The sequence below is a fragment of the Mytilus edulis genome, chromosome 11 (genome assembly GCF_963676685.1).
Source record: "Mytilus edulis chromosome 11, xbMytEdul2.2, whole genome shotgun sequence".
NCBI classification, from domain to species: Eukaryota; Metazoa; Mollusca; class Bivalvia; order Mytilida; family Mytilidae; genus Mytilus; species Mytilus edulis.
The window spans coordinates 44,304,198-44,320,247 of NC_092354.1; the positions used below are offsets into that span (position 1 = coordinate 44,304,198).

At 33.2% G+C, this 16,050-nt stretch overlaps 1 protein-coding gene across 16 annotated transcripts in view; it reads right to left on the reverse strand.

The window, feature by feature from the left end:
* LOC139495663 (inositol hexakisphosphate and diphosphoinositol-pentakisphosphate kinase 2-like) overlaps positions 1–16,050 on the reverse strand; it is a 65,682-nt gene that overhangs the window by 19,685 nt on the left and 29,947 nt on the right. For 10 of the 16 annotated variants that reach the window (XM_071283973.1, XM_071283972.1, XM_071283971.1 and 7 more), the window contains 11 exons: positions 14,430–14,539; positions 10,850–10,897; positions 7,780–7,846; positions 6,982–7,123; positions 5,898–6,124; positions 5,024–5,160; positions 4,156–4,270; positions 2,942–3,049; positions 1,838–1,969; positions 1,336–1,494; positions 239–331 (listed from right to left, as the gene is read on the reverse strand). In XM_071283973.1, the coding sequence (XP_071140074.1) occupies positions 239–331; positions 1,336–1,494; positions 1,838–1,969; positions 2,942–3,049; positions 4,156–4,270; positions 5,024–5,160; positions 5,898–6,124; positions 6,982–7,123; positions 7,780–7,846; positions 10,850–10,897; positions 14,430–14,539 (1,338 nt within the window). Of the gene's footprint in view, positions 1–84; positions 119–238; positions 332–1,335; positions 1,495–1,837; positions 1,970–2,941; positions 3,050–4,155; positions 4,271–5,023; positions 5,161–5,897; positions 6,125–6,981; positions 7,124–7,779; positions 7,847–10,849; positions 10,898–14,429; positions 14,540–16,050 lie in introns of all 16 variants that reach the window. The other 6 variants (XM_071283974.1, XM_071283980.1, XM_071283978.1 and 3 more) reach the window with 2 other exon arrangements.

Here is a 16,050-nt window from a genome sequence, read left to right on the forward strand (position 1 = left end):
TACTTACCTCTGATGTGAGTGTTTCTGTAGATTTACTGTCCTCTCCCCAGTCCCATTCTGGTGTACTCTGTAGATGGTACTTACCTCTGATGTGAGTGTGTCTGTAGATTTACTATCTTCTCCCCAGTCCCATTCTGGTGTACTCTGTAGATAGTACTTACCTCTGATGTGAGTGTTTCTGTAGATTTACTGTCTTCTCCCCAGTCCCATTCTGGTGTACTCTGTAGATGGTACTTACCTCTGATGTGAGTGTTTCAGAAGATTTACTGTCCTCTCCCCAGTCCCATTCTGGTGTACTCTCATCTGGTGAACGGGTACCATATGCATGTTTCTGAAATAAATAGAAATTAAAAAAACTTTGTCCAATACATAAATAAAGGCATTAGTAGTGTACTGCTGTTTAAAACTAGTCATTATTGGATTCAGCCAAAACGAATCTGGGTAACAAACTAAAACTGAGAGAAACACATAAACTTTAAGAAGAAACAACAGAACAAACCTTCATCATGAATGCCCAAGACTAATATTTTGGAAAGCGTGACAACTGAGAGGTTAAACAAGAATGTGTCCTTAGTACACAAATTTCTTATTCCCAAAATCATTTTCTATGATCGGTGGACCGTGAAATGGGGAGACAATACTCTTTTTTGCATTTAAATTTGGCATTAAAATAAGAAAGTTCATATCATAATTAGGAACATGAATATATGTGAACTAAGTTTCAATGATTGGACTTCAATTTAATCAAAAACTACCTTGACCAAAAATTTTAATCAAAACTTTAACCTGATGGGGAACAGACAGACGAACGAACAAAAGCACAGTTTTTTTTTTGTAGATATTTTTGATGAAATATCAGGAGAAATCTTGTTCAACTTAAAAATTTCAGAAGCTCTTATAAAGGATAAAGACTGTTATATTGTTTTCCAATAATATCCTTGCATTTTATTCTTAATTGCAAAAGTCTTCATTTTCAAATATGTTGATATTTCAAATTTCAGCGGCTTTATACATTACTACCCTTTTATCCTTTAAGGTGGTACCTAACACTACAGGGAGATAACTCTGTAAAATCAGCTAAACGTTTTAATTATGTTGTGTTGTAAAGGGAATATTAAGCTTCTCAGTGATCAAAATTGGTGTTTGTCAAACTGCTATATAATCAGTGTAATTTTTCTGATAAAATGGTTGGTTCAAAATTTTTGAAATTTTTATATTTTTGTTAAAGGGTCAAAGTAAATACTCTGTCAAAATTTTATGAAAATTAAACGAGCCAAATCAATTTTAGTGAAAGTGTTGGGTACCACCTTAAAGATATAAATTACTGTAACATACATTTTTCTTCAGTTTTGATTCTAAAATGTCTGATTCCTCTAACTCCTCTGTTTCCTGGATAACCATTGGTGCAGACACTGGCCTATCGTAATGCTTGTTCTTAACTATCTCCAGTCTTTTCTCATCTAGTGTCATCGGTACTTCATTACTCTTCTTTATCTACAAAGAAAAAAATATATAATGATAATACTAATAATAATTTCTTTATTTAAAGAGTGTAACTCAATTAGAACTAGATATAGGAAGATGTGGTGTGAGTGCCAATGAGACAACTCTCCATACAAATAACAATTTAAAAAGAACTAGTCTAATTTTTATTGAGGTCCTCAAATATTATTCAACTTGCATAGAATTTGTAAGAAAATGATTATAGCAATGTTTCTAAATTGGACATAACTAAAATGAAACCTGTCTAAACTAAATCTCTTGAAACAAAGAAAATTTCGAACCTACTCAATTCTTAGGCAACCCCCTTTACATTCACAAATTTATTTTGTCTTACTATTTTCTTGCTGTTATTTGATGCCGTCCTACATCCTGATCCAAATGGGAAAGAGAATGCTTTATCTGTACAGGTGTAAGCTCCAGGACTAAAATGAAGTTCTATGTGGAATCTCTCATCTGAAGAGGGATCCTGAAAAGAAGAAAGAATATCATAGATTAAAAAAGTTTCAATTGGAATTTTTAAAACCAATTGGAAATTAAGTTTCTTCTGCAAAATAACCTTTAACTAAAATTAGACACATAAACAATGCTATATTTTTTTTTCTTTCCCTAAATGTACAAATAAAATCAGAATGAATATGTAGAAACAAGAAGCACACCTATCAGTATTGCCAACCTGTTAAAAAATCAAAATTTTGCTTATTAGGTCTTTTATATGCATATAAATAAAGATATGAGTGCCAATGAGACAACTGTTCATCATAGTCACAATTTGTAAAAGTTAACCATTATAGGTCAAAGTACGGCCTTCAATATATTATACAGTGAAACCTGATTAAATCGAACCCTGAATAAACCGGAAACCTGTCTAACCCAAACTTGTCCTGAAGACCAATCATATCACATTTTATGCATTGTGAACCTGATCAAACCAAACACCTGCCAAAACCGAACAAAATCTCAAGTCCTGAAAGGGTTCAGTTTAGTCAGGTTTCACTGTAGTTACTCTAGTAATGCTAATCATATTTGCAATTTTCATGTTCACCTGTCCTTAATCAGGAACCTGATGTACAGTGGTTGTTGTTTGTTGATGTGATTAACAAGTGTTTCTCATTTTTTTTTATAGATTAGACCTTTGGTTTTCCACGTTTGAATAGAATTACGCTAAACATTTTTTTAGCCTTTATAGCTTGCTGTTCGGTGTGAGCCAAGTCTCCCTGATGCAGACCGTACTTTGGCCTAAAATGGTTTACTTTTGCAAATTGTGACTTGGATGGAGAGTTGTCTCATTGGCACTTCTTGTATCTATTAACCTACCTTTATAGTTTCTTTTAAAATAACAGTAAAAAAAAAAAAACTAATTTGAATTAAAAATGTATGCAAGCTGATTTTCGCATGAAAAATATTAAGAACCCATAAAAGCTCTTATAGGAAATCATACCTTTGTGGGATCTTCAAACATCATAATAACAATCTGTGTCATATAGTTCAGTTCTGATGTAGCACTCAAATAATTCATAGCTTTCTCCCATTGTTCATCATTATTCTCCTACAAAATAAAAATAAACGAGAATGTGTCCAAAGTACACGGATGCCCCACTTGCACTATCATTTGGTCAAAAGTCTAATTTGGCTTTAAAACTAGAAAGATCATATCATAAGCAACAAGTGTACTAAGTTTCAAGTTCATTGGACTTCAGCTTCATCAAAAACTACCTTGACCAAAAACTTTAACCTGAAGCGGGACGAACGAACGAACGAACGAACGGACAAACAGACGGAAGGACAAACAAATGGAGCCACAGACCAGAAAACATAATGCCCCTCTACTATCATAGGTGGGGCATAAAAATTAATGTCTTTGTCATTTCGTCTCTTGTGGAGAATTTTCTCACTAGCAATCTTATAACATCTTCTTATTCTTATATGTCAAAGCCACAACATGATATAAATAGCAATTATGAAACAAATGTTCAGGTATAGTTAAATCCCCAAAATTAATTAAGTGATTGGATCTGTGCATGTTTTTGGTAAGCTGTGTTTTTTCCAGTTTAAGAAAGTGTAACATAGAAGCAACAATCATTATGTTTCTCTTATAAACTTCATATGCTTCTATTTATTTTTGTAATTGCTTAACAGATGTACAAGAACCATGTAATTCATTTGTTTGTTGCTGTCAGCCTTATTTGCTCATGTTGTTTTTTTATAAGCATAATCAGTTTTCACTTTTAAATTGTTAAACATTTTCATGCCGGGGACATTTATAGCTTTTTCACTTTTAAATTATTAAACATATTCATGCCAGGGACAATTATAGCTTTTTCACTTTTAAATTGTGAAACATATTCATGCCAGGGACATTTATAGCTTCTATACAGTATTGGATGAACTCTTGTTGAAGACAAAACAGTGCCCTATAGTTGTCTACATTCTGAACTTTTGAGGTCTGGTGGATGGTGGTCTCATTAATTGACAATCATACCCCATCTCCTTATTTTTATATTGATAATAACAGTTTTTAACTCAACCTTACCTCTATACCAAATGACAATAACATATCTTAACACTTTAGTAATAAGATAAAGAATTATCAATGGCATTTCTAAATGTAGTGTATTTAATGATGTAGTTTTTTCCCTGGTTATAAATACTTACATTACAGAGTCCTCCAAATCGTAACATATTCAGTAAGGAATGAATGTGGCTTTCACTGGTAAAATACAGCCTTGTCCTCACAAATCTCTCAGGGGAGGAAACTCCTTTGGAATATCTAATTAAAATAAATACATGTGTGTCATTGCAGTTGTGAAGTTGTGAAATTTGAGAGGAAAAAATGTTAAACTACCAACATAAACCTGTATTTCATAGATTTGCAGTTTGATATAAATTGTCACTTAAGGTGGTACCCAACACTTTCACTAAAATTAATTTGGCTTGTTTTAATTTCATAAAATTTTGACAAAGTATATACTTTGTCCCTTTGACAAAAATATAAAAATTTCAAATAATTTGAACCAACTGTTTTTTTCAGAAAAATTACACTGGTTATATAGCAGTTTGACAAATACTAATTTTGATCATTTAGAAGGTTAATACTCCCTTAACAACATAACGTAATTAAAACGTTTAGTTGATTTTACAGAGTTATCTCCCTGTAGTGTTAGGTACCACCTTAAACTTGTTTACTGAAACACCTTATGATTAATCCAGGTCTTCCAATTTTGATATAACTGTTCGATGTATCACTAACACACTAACAGTGCCAGTAGCAAATAGTTGATATAAATTAGATGAGAATTAGCAGGAAATACCACAAGTAATTTAGGGGTTTTAAGTAATGGCAGACAAATTTGCCAATAAGTGTAAATATATCATGTTTTGGTCATGGACAATCAATTAAAAAAATTGCAATTAAACCCTTATTGTGCTCATATCCACTGCTTATTTTCTACTTCATTTGTGTTATCATATATTAAATCACTTCTATGCCATGGCATATTACCATATCTTTATGTAAACCTACTGAGAATTAAGTCTGGTACTTTCATCATCAGGGTCAGGCATAACACATTGTTCTATATCACTTCTGATCTTTCTCATTAATGGCGTACATAAATTCTGGGAAATATGTAGCTTCTCTTCTACGGTTATACCATACTCCTACAGAAACAAAACATGGACAACATATGCACATGGTAAGCAATATATTATGTTTTTTGTGTTAATGGCTTGCTGTCTCATTGAGGATTACCAAACAAGGTCTTGTAATTATATACAAACACAAGTGTTTGTCCTTCTTTTCTTATAAATTTAATGGGTTGAGAGGCTATCAATTTGCAATATAAAAAAGACCCAAATATTTGTCTATGGTATATAACAGAAATTTACAATGGAAATCATTATCATTTGTAAAATGATTCTCTTTTTTTTTTGTCAAGGTGTCGCAGCTAAAAATCCATCAGAGCTTTTGAAATGGCAGAATATACTTTATCATATTCAGATGAAGAGTAAATTTCAAAGTTTAAATCACTACGATATCATTTGAAAAACAGCATCATAAATCTTAACAAAAACAAGTCTAAAAGACAATGGCAATAGTTCCAAGTCAGTCTCTGGGTTGTGTGATTTTCTTGCCATATTAAAGACTCATTGGTAGCCTTCAGCTGTTTGTTTGTTTACTCTTTGCTCAGGTTGTTGTCTCTTTGACACATCCATTTTCAATTTAAAGTTTCTGATTAAGGTTTTACAAATGAACTGCCCTAGTTGACCTAGTCTTTAAGGGGAAAACTTGTCATAGGAAGTTATGACGTACAGATATTTACTTAGTGACAACCATTCTTTCTGAGATAAAGTACCAATTGGAAGATTATATATTATCATATATATTATAACCATACCTGTGGAATAACTATGTCTGCCAAAGCTTTAGAATATTTAAACAGCTCAGTTGCTCTCTCATACTGTAAAGTTTTCTGGTTGTGTTGTAAGTCATACTTGATACAATCATAAATATCAGGAATTTTACTGATTTCAAATCGGCCATCTTTCATTCTAAAATCTTTTTCTAGCTTGGCCCATCGTCTTATCAACAATTCCCAACTTTCACCATTATATAACTTAAGGTCTAGAAAATAATACAGAATAGATAATAAATGCACTTATTCTACAGATAAATATATTTCTAAAATCTATGTAAAAGTTTTGATCTTTTACCCTATGTAGGAAAATATAAGAATTATATTAATCTTATTCTTGGGAGTATTTGAATGCCACTATTGCAAAGTTTTAACAAGAATGTTTCCAAAGTACATGGATGCCCCACTCGCATAATCATTTTCCATGTTCAATGGACCTTGAAATTGGGTAAAAAATCTAATTTGGCATTAAAAGTAGAAAGATCATACAATAGGAAACATGTGGACTAAGATTCATGTTGATTGGACTTCAGGTTCATCAAAAACTACCTTGACCAAAAACTTTAACCTGAAGTGAGACAAACGAACAGACTGACGGACACACAGACCAGAAAACATAATGCCCCTCTACTATCGTAGGTGGGGCATAAAAATATGCAGATGTTGTATGTTTGCTAGTGAGACAACTCTCCAACAGAGACATAATGAGACAGAAATTACAGCCTTCCACGATGAACAGAACCCATACCACACATTTATACACTGTTTTCAAATTCCTTTACAATTGCACAACAAAATCAAAATGTTTTATAACTGTTTTAACATTTCACTGTAGAAAGAAATAAAAAAAATTCACAAGAAAATAACTTAATACCGTAATATTTCAAAGAATAAGAATTTTAGATTATTACTTTGCTATTTCTCTTCTGTTGACCGATTTCCCACAATATCATGGTTCAACTTTAATCTATGTCAAATTTTCTCTTTCAATAATGTTAATCTATCCTGAAGTTGGTATTCTCCTAGACATATAAATATAAAATGCTATTTCCATATAAAAACATACCTCTAGTTCTGTGTTCCAGCTTCAGATTTCTAACTTTATTTGTCAATTCCTGCACCATTGCATAAACATATTCACAAAACTTTCTTGGATTCTTAATGTAGTCTAATGCTTTGACCAAAGACTCGTTTTTAGTTGGTGCAAGCTGAAAAAAAACAACAAAAGTCATGAAACTATACTAGTTAAAAGATGATAAAACAAGAATGTGTCCAGAGTACACGGATACCCCACTCGCACTATGATTTTACATGTTCACTGGAACGTGAAATTGGGGTCAATACTTTAATTTGGCATTAAAATTAGAAGAATCATATCATAGGGAACATGTATACTAAGTTTCAAGTTGATTGGACTTCAAGTTCATCAAAAACTACCTTGACCAAAAACTTTAACCTGAAGTGGGACGGACGAACGAATGAACGGACGAACAGACCCACAGACCAGAAAACATAATGCCCATAAATGGGGCATAAAAACTGTGAGCTAGGCTCTCCAATTCATTCCCTATGCTCCTAATATCTGATAATCCATTTACTGATTTAGTATTTATGAATACAAAATGCCTAATAACTGTTGCCATGCTTACAGAAAATGGTTTGTCCCTGCAACACTTTTTTTGGAAGAAGTTGTGAATAAAATCGCCCTTCCTCTTATACCGCCTTCATTGTTTAATGATTTAGTAATGCTGAAACAGATTCATTGTTTTCACAGGAATTTGGGATGTGACAGTATTTCTGAAATGATCCATTTACTAAATATGAGGAAGTCTATCTATCTTTGGTTTCTACTCATTATTCTTACTTTCTGTATTTCATCTTCAGTAAAATCCTTGTCTTCATTTAGTATCTGTGTCAATCTGGACTTGACACTATAATTAAAAAATATGGACATATATAGAGTATTAGTCTATACATGTACTTGGTACTATATAAAAAAAGTATTGGATATAGGCAATTTAGTTTGTTAGCTTATACAATAACTGTCTGCTGATTTGATGCAGTATAATATCTAACTGATCTTAAATCACCCATTTCAGCTTTTAAGAATCATGGGTAATTTCATTAGTGTTACACCGAAATACTATTTGCGTATCCATAATTTAGGCCATTGTAAAATAGAATAGTGCTGAATTGTTTGATGTATGCTTTTGAAAAGCTTTACCAGAACAATTAAACTGGGAAAAGTTAACCACAATAGATCTAAAGACCAATTGATTACTAATAACTTACGATGAAATATTTGTGTCCAATTGTGAGTAGAACTTTGTAAAATTTGCCGAAAAAAAAGACAAAACTGAAAATGTATGCATGTTTGAACAGAAATTAATCATCAAAATAATTTTTTTTTTACCCCAGTCCCACTAGGCCACAATTGCACTACGATCTGTGAAAAAAATGCAAATTTTGCTGATCGTGGTACGATCGTGTAGGTCGCAGTAAGGTCATACCACAATCGTGGTGAGGTCTTCAAGATCGTGAAGAGCGTGGCCAACTTTGAACATGTTCAAAACAATCGTGGTGCGGTCGTGGCGAAATTAGGTCGCAGTAGAAGCGTAGTGAGAGTGCACTAAGATCGTAGTATGATCGCAAAGGTCGCAGTAGAAGCGTAGTGAGAGTGCACTAAGATCGTAGTATGATCGCAAAGGTCGCTGTACCATCGTAGCGAAAGCGTGATTCTATTCGGAGAGATTGGGCTACGATCTCACAGCGACGTTATCACGACCTTACTACGACCATCACGTTCTCACCGCGACCCAACTACGCTTTCACTACGACTTTACCACGCTGTTCACGACCATAGTATGATTCTAGCACGCCCTTGCCGTCCTCATCACGCTCTTCTCACAACCTAACTACGTTCACACTACGACCATCATTTTTATTGTCATTTTCACATAAAATATATAAAAACAAGAATGTGTCCTCAGTACACGAATGCCCCACTCGCACTATCATTTTCCATGTTCAGTGGACCGTGAAATTGGGATAAAAACTCTAATTTGGCATTCAAATTAGAAAGATCATATCATAGGGGACATGTGTACTAAGTTTGAAGTCGATTGGACTTAAACTTCATCAAAAACTACCTTGACCAAAAACTTTAACCTGAAGCGGGACAGACGGACGGACGGACGAACGAACGGACGGACGGACGCACAGACCAGAAAACATAATGCCCCTCTACTATCGTAGGTGGGGCATATAACGAACGGACGGACGGACGCACAGACCAGAAAACATAATGCCCCTCTACTATCGTAGGTGGGGCATAAAAACTCCCTAGATTTTGTTTATCTGAATGTATTTATCCATTTGCTCTAACGGCTCAACCATGCTTTTCGTTTTTATATAGATTAGACCGTTGGTTTTTCCGGTTTAAATGGTTTTACATTAGTATTTTTTTGGGCCCTTTATAGCGTGCTGTTTGGTGTAAGCCAAGGCTCCGTATTGAAGGGCGTACCTTGGCCTATAATGGTTTACTTTTATAGATTTTTACGTTGATGGAGAGTTGTCTCATTGGCACTCATACCACATCTTCCTATATATATTGACACATCTGTGTTATCTCTGCTATCGTTCACTAAAATATCGTCATTTGAGCTTTATGGACCAGCAATACATGCAGGTTGTAATTTAGGTTTGATTGGTTGTTCCTACATCTCTTGATGACAAGTATTATACTACTTATGTGTATAATATCAGTTTAATTGAAGTCTGGAGCTGGCCTGTCAGTTTACTGCTAGTAGTCTGTTGTTATTTATGTATTATTGTCATTTTGTTTATTTTCTTTAGTCACATCTTCTGACATCAGCCTCGGACTTCTCTTGAACTGAATTTTAATGTGCGTTTTGTTAAGCGTTTACTTTTCTTCATTGGCTAGAGGTATAGGGGAAGGGTTGAGATCTCACAAACATGTTTAACCCCAATATTTTTGCGCCTGTCCCAAGTCAGGAGCCTCTGGCCTTCGTTAGTCTTGTACTATTTTTAATTTTAGTTGCTTGTGTACTATTTGGAGTTTAGTATGGCGTTCATACTTTGCTCCCTCTGCCTCTACATCAACCCCTACCACCACGCCCACGTGTTCTAGTAGATTTTGGTGGCATGACTGTATTGTTTCCGAGAAATCTCCGTTTTGATCAGAAATAGAAGGAATGGAACTATATTGATATGAAACACAATATTGACAGTATTGCTGAGAACGTAGTAAGATCGCGGTATAAACGTAGTATAATCGTGGTAAGAACGTGCTATAATCGCAGTAAGATCGTGTTGCAATCGGATAATTCGTGGTATGGTCGTAGTGAGAACGTGAAGAGCGTAGAAAGATCTTTATAAGCGTAGTGAGGTCGCAGAATAAGCGCTGTGAGAACGTGGAAAATTTATTTTAGATCGCGGTGAGCGTGGTGCGATCGTGGTCTAGTGGGACTGGGGCTTAAGTGCAATGATATGAAGCAAGCTTATTTACTTTTAAGCTGACAAATGCCCAATACAACAGCTAAGTACTATCACTAGGTAAATTCTGATCTGAAACAGCCATTTTGTTCTGACCAAATCTTAAAATACTGCTCATTGTGTTCAGATCAAAATGGGTGCATCAGACAAAAATTCATAAACTAATGACAGGCAATAAATCACATACAATATATAAGGTAAGGCAAAGTGATGCAGTTGGGTAAATATCACTAATGCGCTTCAAAATGAACAACTAAAATATGCTACTGAGAACAGGCAATAAGATGGACTAGCTAAGCCATGATAAATACAGGAAATAAAACCATTACAGGAGAGGAACACATACACTGAGACAACAGTATTTACCACACGATTCAACTATTACTTAAAGGAAACATGCAAGTTGACGAAATACATACACAGCTTGTTTTGAACAAGACAATCTCCGTAACAACTCAAGAGGTAAACTAAAATCAAAATTAAGACAATGGCTGATTAATTCAATTAAAAGTTTCCCTTTACCAAACATAATAAAACAGGTAGGTAAATAAATACATAAAAATAAACCAGCACATAAAAAATTGGAACAGATTTTACATTGAAAAATACTTTAGAGGATTTAAACGGTGATACATTGTATTTGGTGTTATGACTTATGTACATGGAGCATTATATATAGCTGCATCTGATCAAAATGGACCTTATGTAAGTGCACATAAACATGTTTATGAATAAGACTTTTATTGATTTTGGAACATTCAAATACAAATTCTAATGCAACAAGGTTTGTAACATTCATTTTTATTGGCTAATGTCACTTATCTACATGGCATCAATTGGCAATTGATGCTATGGGACGTACGCGCAAGCACAGACAGCATATGGCAAACTTTAAATACATGTTTTAACGTTGTTTTCAGTCAGTTTCATTGGAATGGAGATAACAATATTGTATTTCAAGCTCCGACGGCATCAATTGGGGATTTGATAGTCGGAAATACCCGTTTACTGTCCCTGCTAACGTGTCGCCAGTAAACTTAATTTGCGACCATCAAATCCCCAATTGATGCCGTCGGAGCTTAAAATACAATACACTTATCTCCTAAATAAATTCGGTCTCAGTTTTGTAGGTTTTTTAACAGGTCAATTTTTCAAATAGTTATACTTTGCATAGATTTTTTTTCAATATGAGATAATATAACAAATGCATTGATATCCATTTGTATAAGGTATATTTCTATCCAATACCACTCATATATAAAAGCAGATGTTTCTTTTGGTTTTTAATGTGCTTGGGTTGCTGTCAATGATTATTGATCATCTCTTGCAAAAGCTTATAGTTAAAATTATTTTAACTTTTTTTGTTTAGTTCTTCTATACCCTGGTACACACTTGTACAGTTACACATGAGTATATATATTATACTATATATGTACAAATAAATGCAATTTTTGTAGCATATTCATTAGACATAAACACTTTTTGCATTATCTTCTACTGGTCTTTTATAAAAGGGTTGTCTTTCTTGAAAGCAGATACATTTACAATGTTTCTGATTTGATTCTTTTGTAGAAATTAGTATATCTATACTTTGAGCTACACTTGTAAATATCTGATATCATTCCTGAAATAATTTACCTTGTAGTTGTTTTAACATTAAAATAGGTTAAAATACTTTTTAAAAAAATTCTGATAATATTTAGTTTCTGGCTTAAACATCAATTTTTGAAATCATGAAATTGCAGGCCATTCCATCAACAATCTGAAAAGTGTGAGAAGCTCTTGTAAAGATTCAGATACTAAACAATCGAATTAGACACATAAAATGAAAATGAAATATTTTCATTGTTTCCCTAAGTAGCTAAATAAAAATAGAACTTAAGCAGAACAAGCATTGCTATATATAAAGCATATTTTCATTAACCATGTTAACAACCCAAACTTAAATTTGATACAGGATGGACCAAGGGACAAAGGGATAGACGTATGCACAGAAATGTAAAACACCACCTTATTTTGTAGGTGAAGCATGAACTTTAGCAGACAGTTATAATACAATGTATTAAGTATGTCAGAATACTTATATTCTATTCGTTTGTTTAATGCATTGTATTTATGACTTGTCTTTCTTTTTTGGGGGATGGGAAAAAGGGGTGGGGGCAGTTAAGTTGGAAAAGTAGTATGACAAAGTTATGTTACTAATTTCAAATTCAACAAGCTTGCTCTAAAATGATACTTCTAATCAGTTCTGACTTGGAATTGTTTTTTATACGAAATTTCATTGGATAGGAAAATAAAGCTGACCTGTATTACTCCCTATTTTGGAGTAACAGTATAATTTAATAACTTTTCAAACTTTCAATCATCATTTAATTATGCTTTCACAGCTTAATTCCATTGGTTAAGAAGTGCATTCATCGATGATATTTTCTGACTATCAATGCATTTGAATGGGGACATGTGGTTGAAACCCCCCTTTATCCTGGGTCGGGGACCCCCCCACCCCCTTTTTTAAAATGGATGGATCCGCCCCTGCATGTTCTTCTTCACTTTCTTAGTTACTTTATATTTACATTGAAAGAAAAGTAATGTAAAGCATGTAAATTCATTTTTACAAATTCAAACAGTTAGCGACTATGTCACAGTTCACAATATGTTCCGTTGAATATTTCTTAATATTGACTGAAAATCAAATATACTTAAGCAAGTACAATATTATTTAATTTGCCTTGGTGTATGTATTTACCAAGTAAATGAAACTCTGAAAACAACAATAACACACATTGGTTCCACAAAAGCTGTCTACTTAAGACCAGGTATTCTTTAAAAACTTGAAGCTGCCAAATTTTGAAAATATTTCATTTCTGTTGCATTACAAAATTCATAATAGACCCTACTATGAATTTTGTAATGTAACAGATATGAAATTAAATAGGGTTGATACATACATGACATATTGAAAGCAAAATTCTGAAAATTTCTGGAAGAATTGTTTTTTTTAAATATTTTTTTTAATATACAGATAGTGAAACTTTTTTAAATAATTCAAATACATCTTTTTTAGAAATAATTCTTTAATGGCATGATTCATGCTAATTTAACATGGGTAAACACTATATTTGTCAATATCTTAATATTGAGAGTAATGCCTCTGTTTATTGTCAGAAGCATCAGTTGTGATAGTTTAGATTTATAAATCCAGGTTGATTCAGAGCTGCTTGATTATACAGGCATCTGTCTATTGTTTAAACATATTTATAGTGGATTGGGAAACAAGTTTTACAACAAATATTAATCCCTTTCCACGTTGCGGGTGCAAGTGCTGCCTTGTAGCGGCATTAGCCTACTCCTTTTCGAAATCTACAAGGGTGTCTTTAACGTGTAAGAGTTATGGCTCTCTCATAACACAGGTCAGCCATTTATCGTCCCCTTCCGACGGACTATCATCTATCTATCATTTCCTCAACACCATATTTGCAAATGGTGTCAAGGGAGAGCCAAAAATTGAGTTCCTGAAATTTTCATCCCGAAAGTCTATTGTAGCATGTTACATTGTATTATTGATTATTTGGGTCTTTGGATTACTGTCTCATTGACACATACCCAACATCCCATTTTGTTTGTTTTAGACTTTCCTCAAATATTGCTAGACTGGATAAATTATACTATAAAATAGAAACGATAGGAGATATGATGTATCTGAAAGTTAGTATAAATTAGTATTTAAAAAAAACATAAGAATATTCTCTCTGTTTAAAACTTTTCCAGAAATCAATGTATTTAGGGGAGACCAACATGAAGACTTTGAAGGACACTTTTCACTTCTTCCTACAATGTACAAAAATCAAAGTTGTAATTGATATATCATATATGTTTGTACTTTTTCACATAGATTGGGAAATCAATTTTCACTCGGAGATGAGTGTTAAGTCTTTTAAATAAAGTTAACCTCCCCATACAAACATTTCTGGAAAAGCTGTATCTAATTTCCCGTCTTACATGTGCTGATGTTTAGATTCTCCTTCCTTGTCTAGTAGACCATTTGTATTAGCACTTTTTACCATCTGGACCAAGATTGGAGTTAACTCCCCTTCAAATGCTAACATACCCTGAAACAGAGAAAAATCTTTAAAACAATTTTTATCATTTGCTACTGTTGTGCTGTCCCAGGTTAGAGGGAGGTTGTTGTGTCTACATACATGTTTAGACACCACATTATCTATGTGTCTGTATCATGTCCAGGCCCTCTGATTCAGTGTTTTTGTTGGCTCATGTCTGTCATATTTTTCATAAATATTTTTTGCGCCCATCCCAAGTCAGGAGCCTCTGGCCTTTGTTAGTCTTGTATGATTTTTAACTTTAGTTTCTTGTGTATAATTCGGAGTTTAGTATGACGTCCATAATCACTGTACTAGTATACATATTTTTTAAGGGACCAGCTGAAGGATGCCTCCGGGTGCAGGAGTCTCTCGCTACATTGAAGACCCATTGGTGGCTTTCGGCTATTGTCTACTATATGGTCGGTTGTTGTCGCTTTGACACATTCCCCATTTCCTTTATCAATTTTATTATACAAATTGGGCCATTAATTTTCTCCTTTGAATTGTTTAACATTTTTCATATTGAGTCCTTTTAAACCTGACTATACAGTATGTGTTTTTTCTCATTGTTGAAGGCCATTCACAGAGTTGAAATTGCTTTTATCTTCATCATTTGAGCTCTGGTGGATAACGCCTCATTAGCAATCATACCACATCTCTTTATTTTCATATTAGTAGTTTATAAGTATATTTTGCCATTTTTCTTGTCTATAGCATTATTTTTTTACTTTGATGATTGGTAAGATTGCAAAAGTTGTGCTTATCAAAGACAATGATGTTTCTTAAACATATAGATTCAAAAAGTGCAGTTACGCAAAAATATTCATAGGTCAAATTTTACTATTATACATTGTATTATGCAACCTATGATTTTTGCATTAATGTCTTGTTAAAAAGGCTGGTTGTTGCAGTTTATTCATGAAATTATTACAAACAGCTGATAACAAACATGCTGGGCATTTTGCTACAGTGTAGCCTCCTTTTAAATTCTGTTTGAAGACATTAACTGACAATTCCAAAATTATCTACAACATTTGATCAATGCAAATAATGAAACTGAATAAGTATTGTGATAATAAAAACTCCCATTCCAATATCTGATACATATTTATGTAACTGTAGATTTTCATGAAATCACATTAATTTATCTCGCATTTTAGTCCACTCTTCAAATTTTGCAATAAATGCTCACAATATTTTCTAAATTTACAGTATCAAGTCCTTAAGGTGGTACCGAACACTTTCACTAAAATTAATTTGGCTCGTTTAATTTTCATAAAATTTTGTCAAAGTATTTACTTTGAGACTTTAATAAAAATATAAAAATTTAATCTTTTTTGAACCAACCGTTTTGTCAGAAAAAATACACTGGTTATATAGCAATTTGACAAACACCAATTTTGATCATTAAGAAGCTTAATATTCCTTTTACAACACAACGTAATTAAAACGTTTTGCTGACTTTACAGAGTTATCTCCATGCAGAGTTAGGTACCACCTTAACAATGCATACTACATTC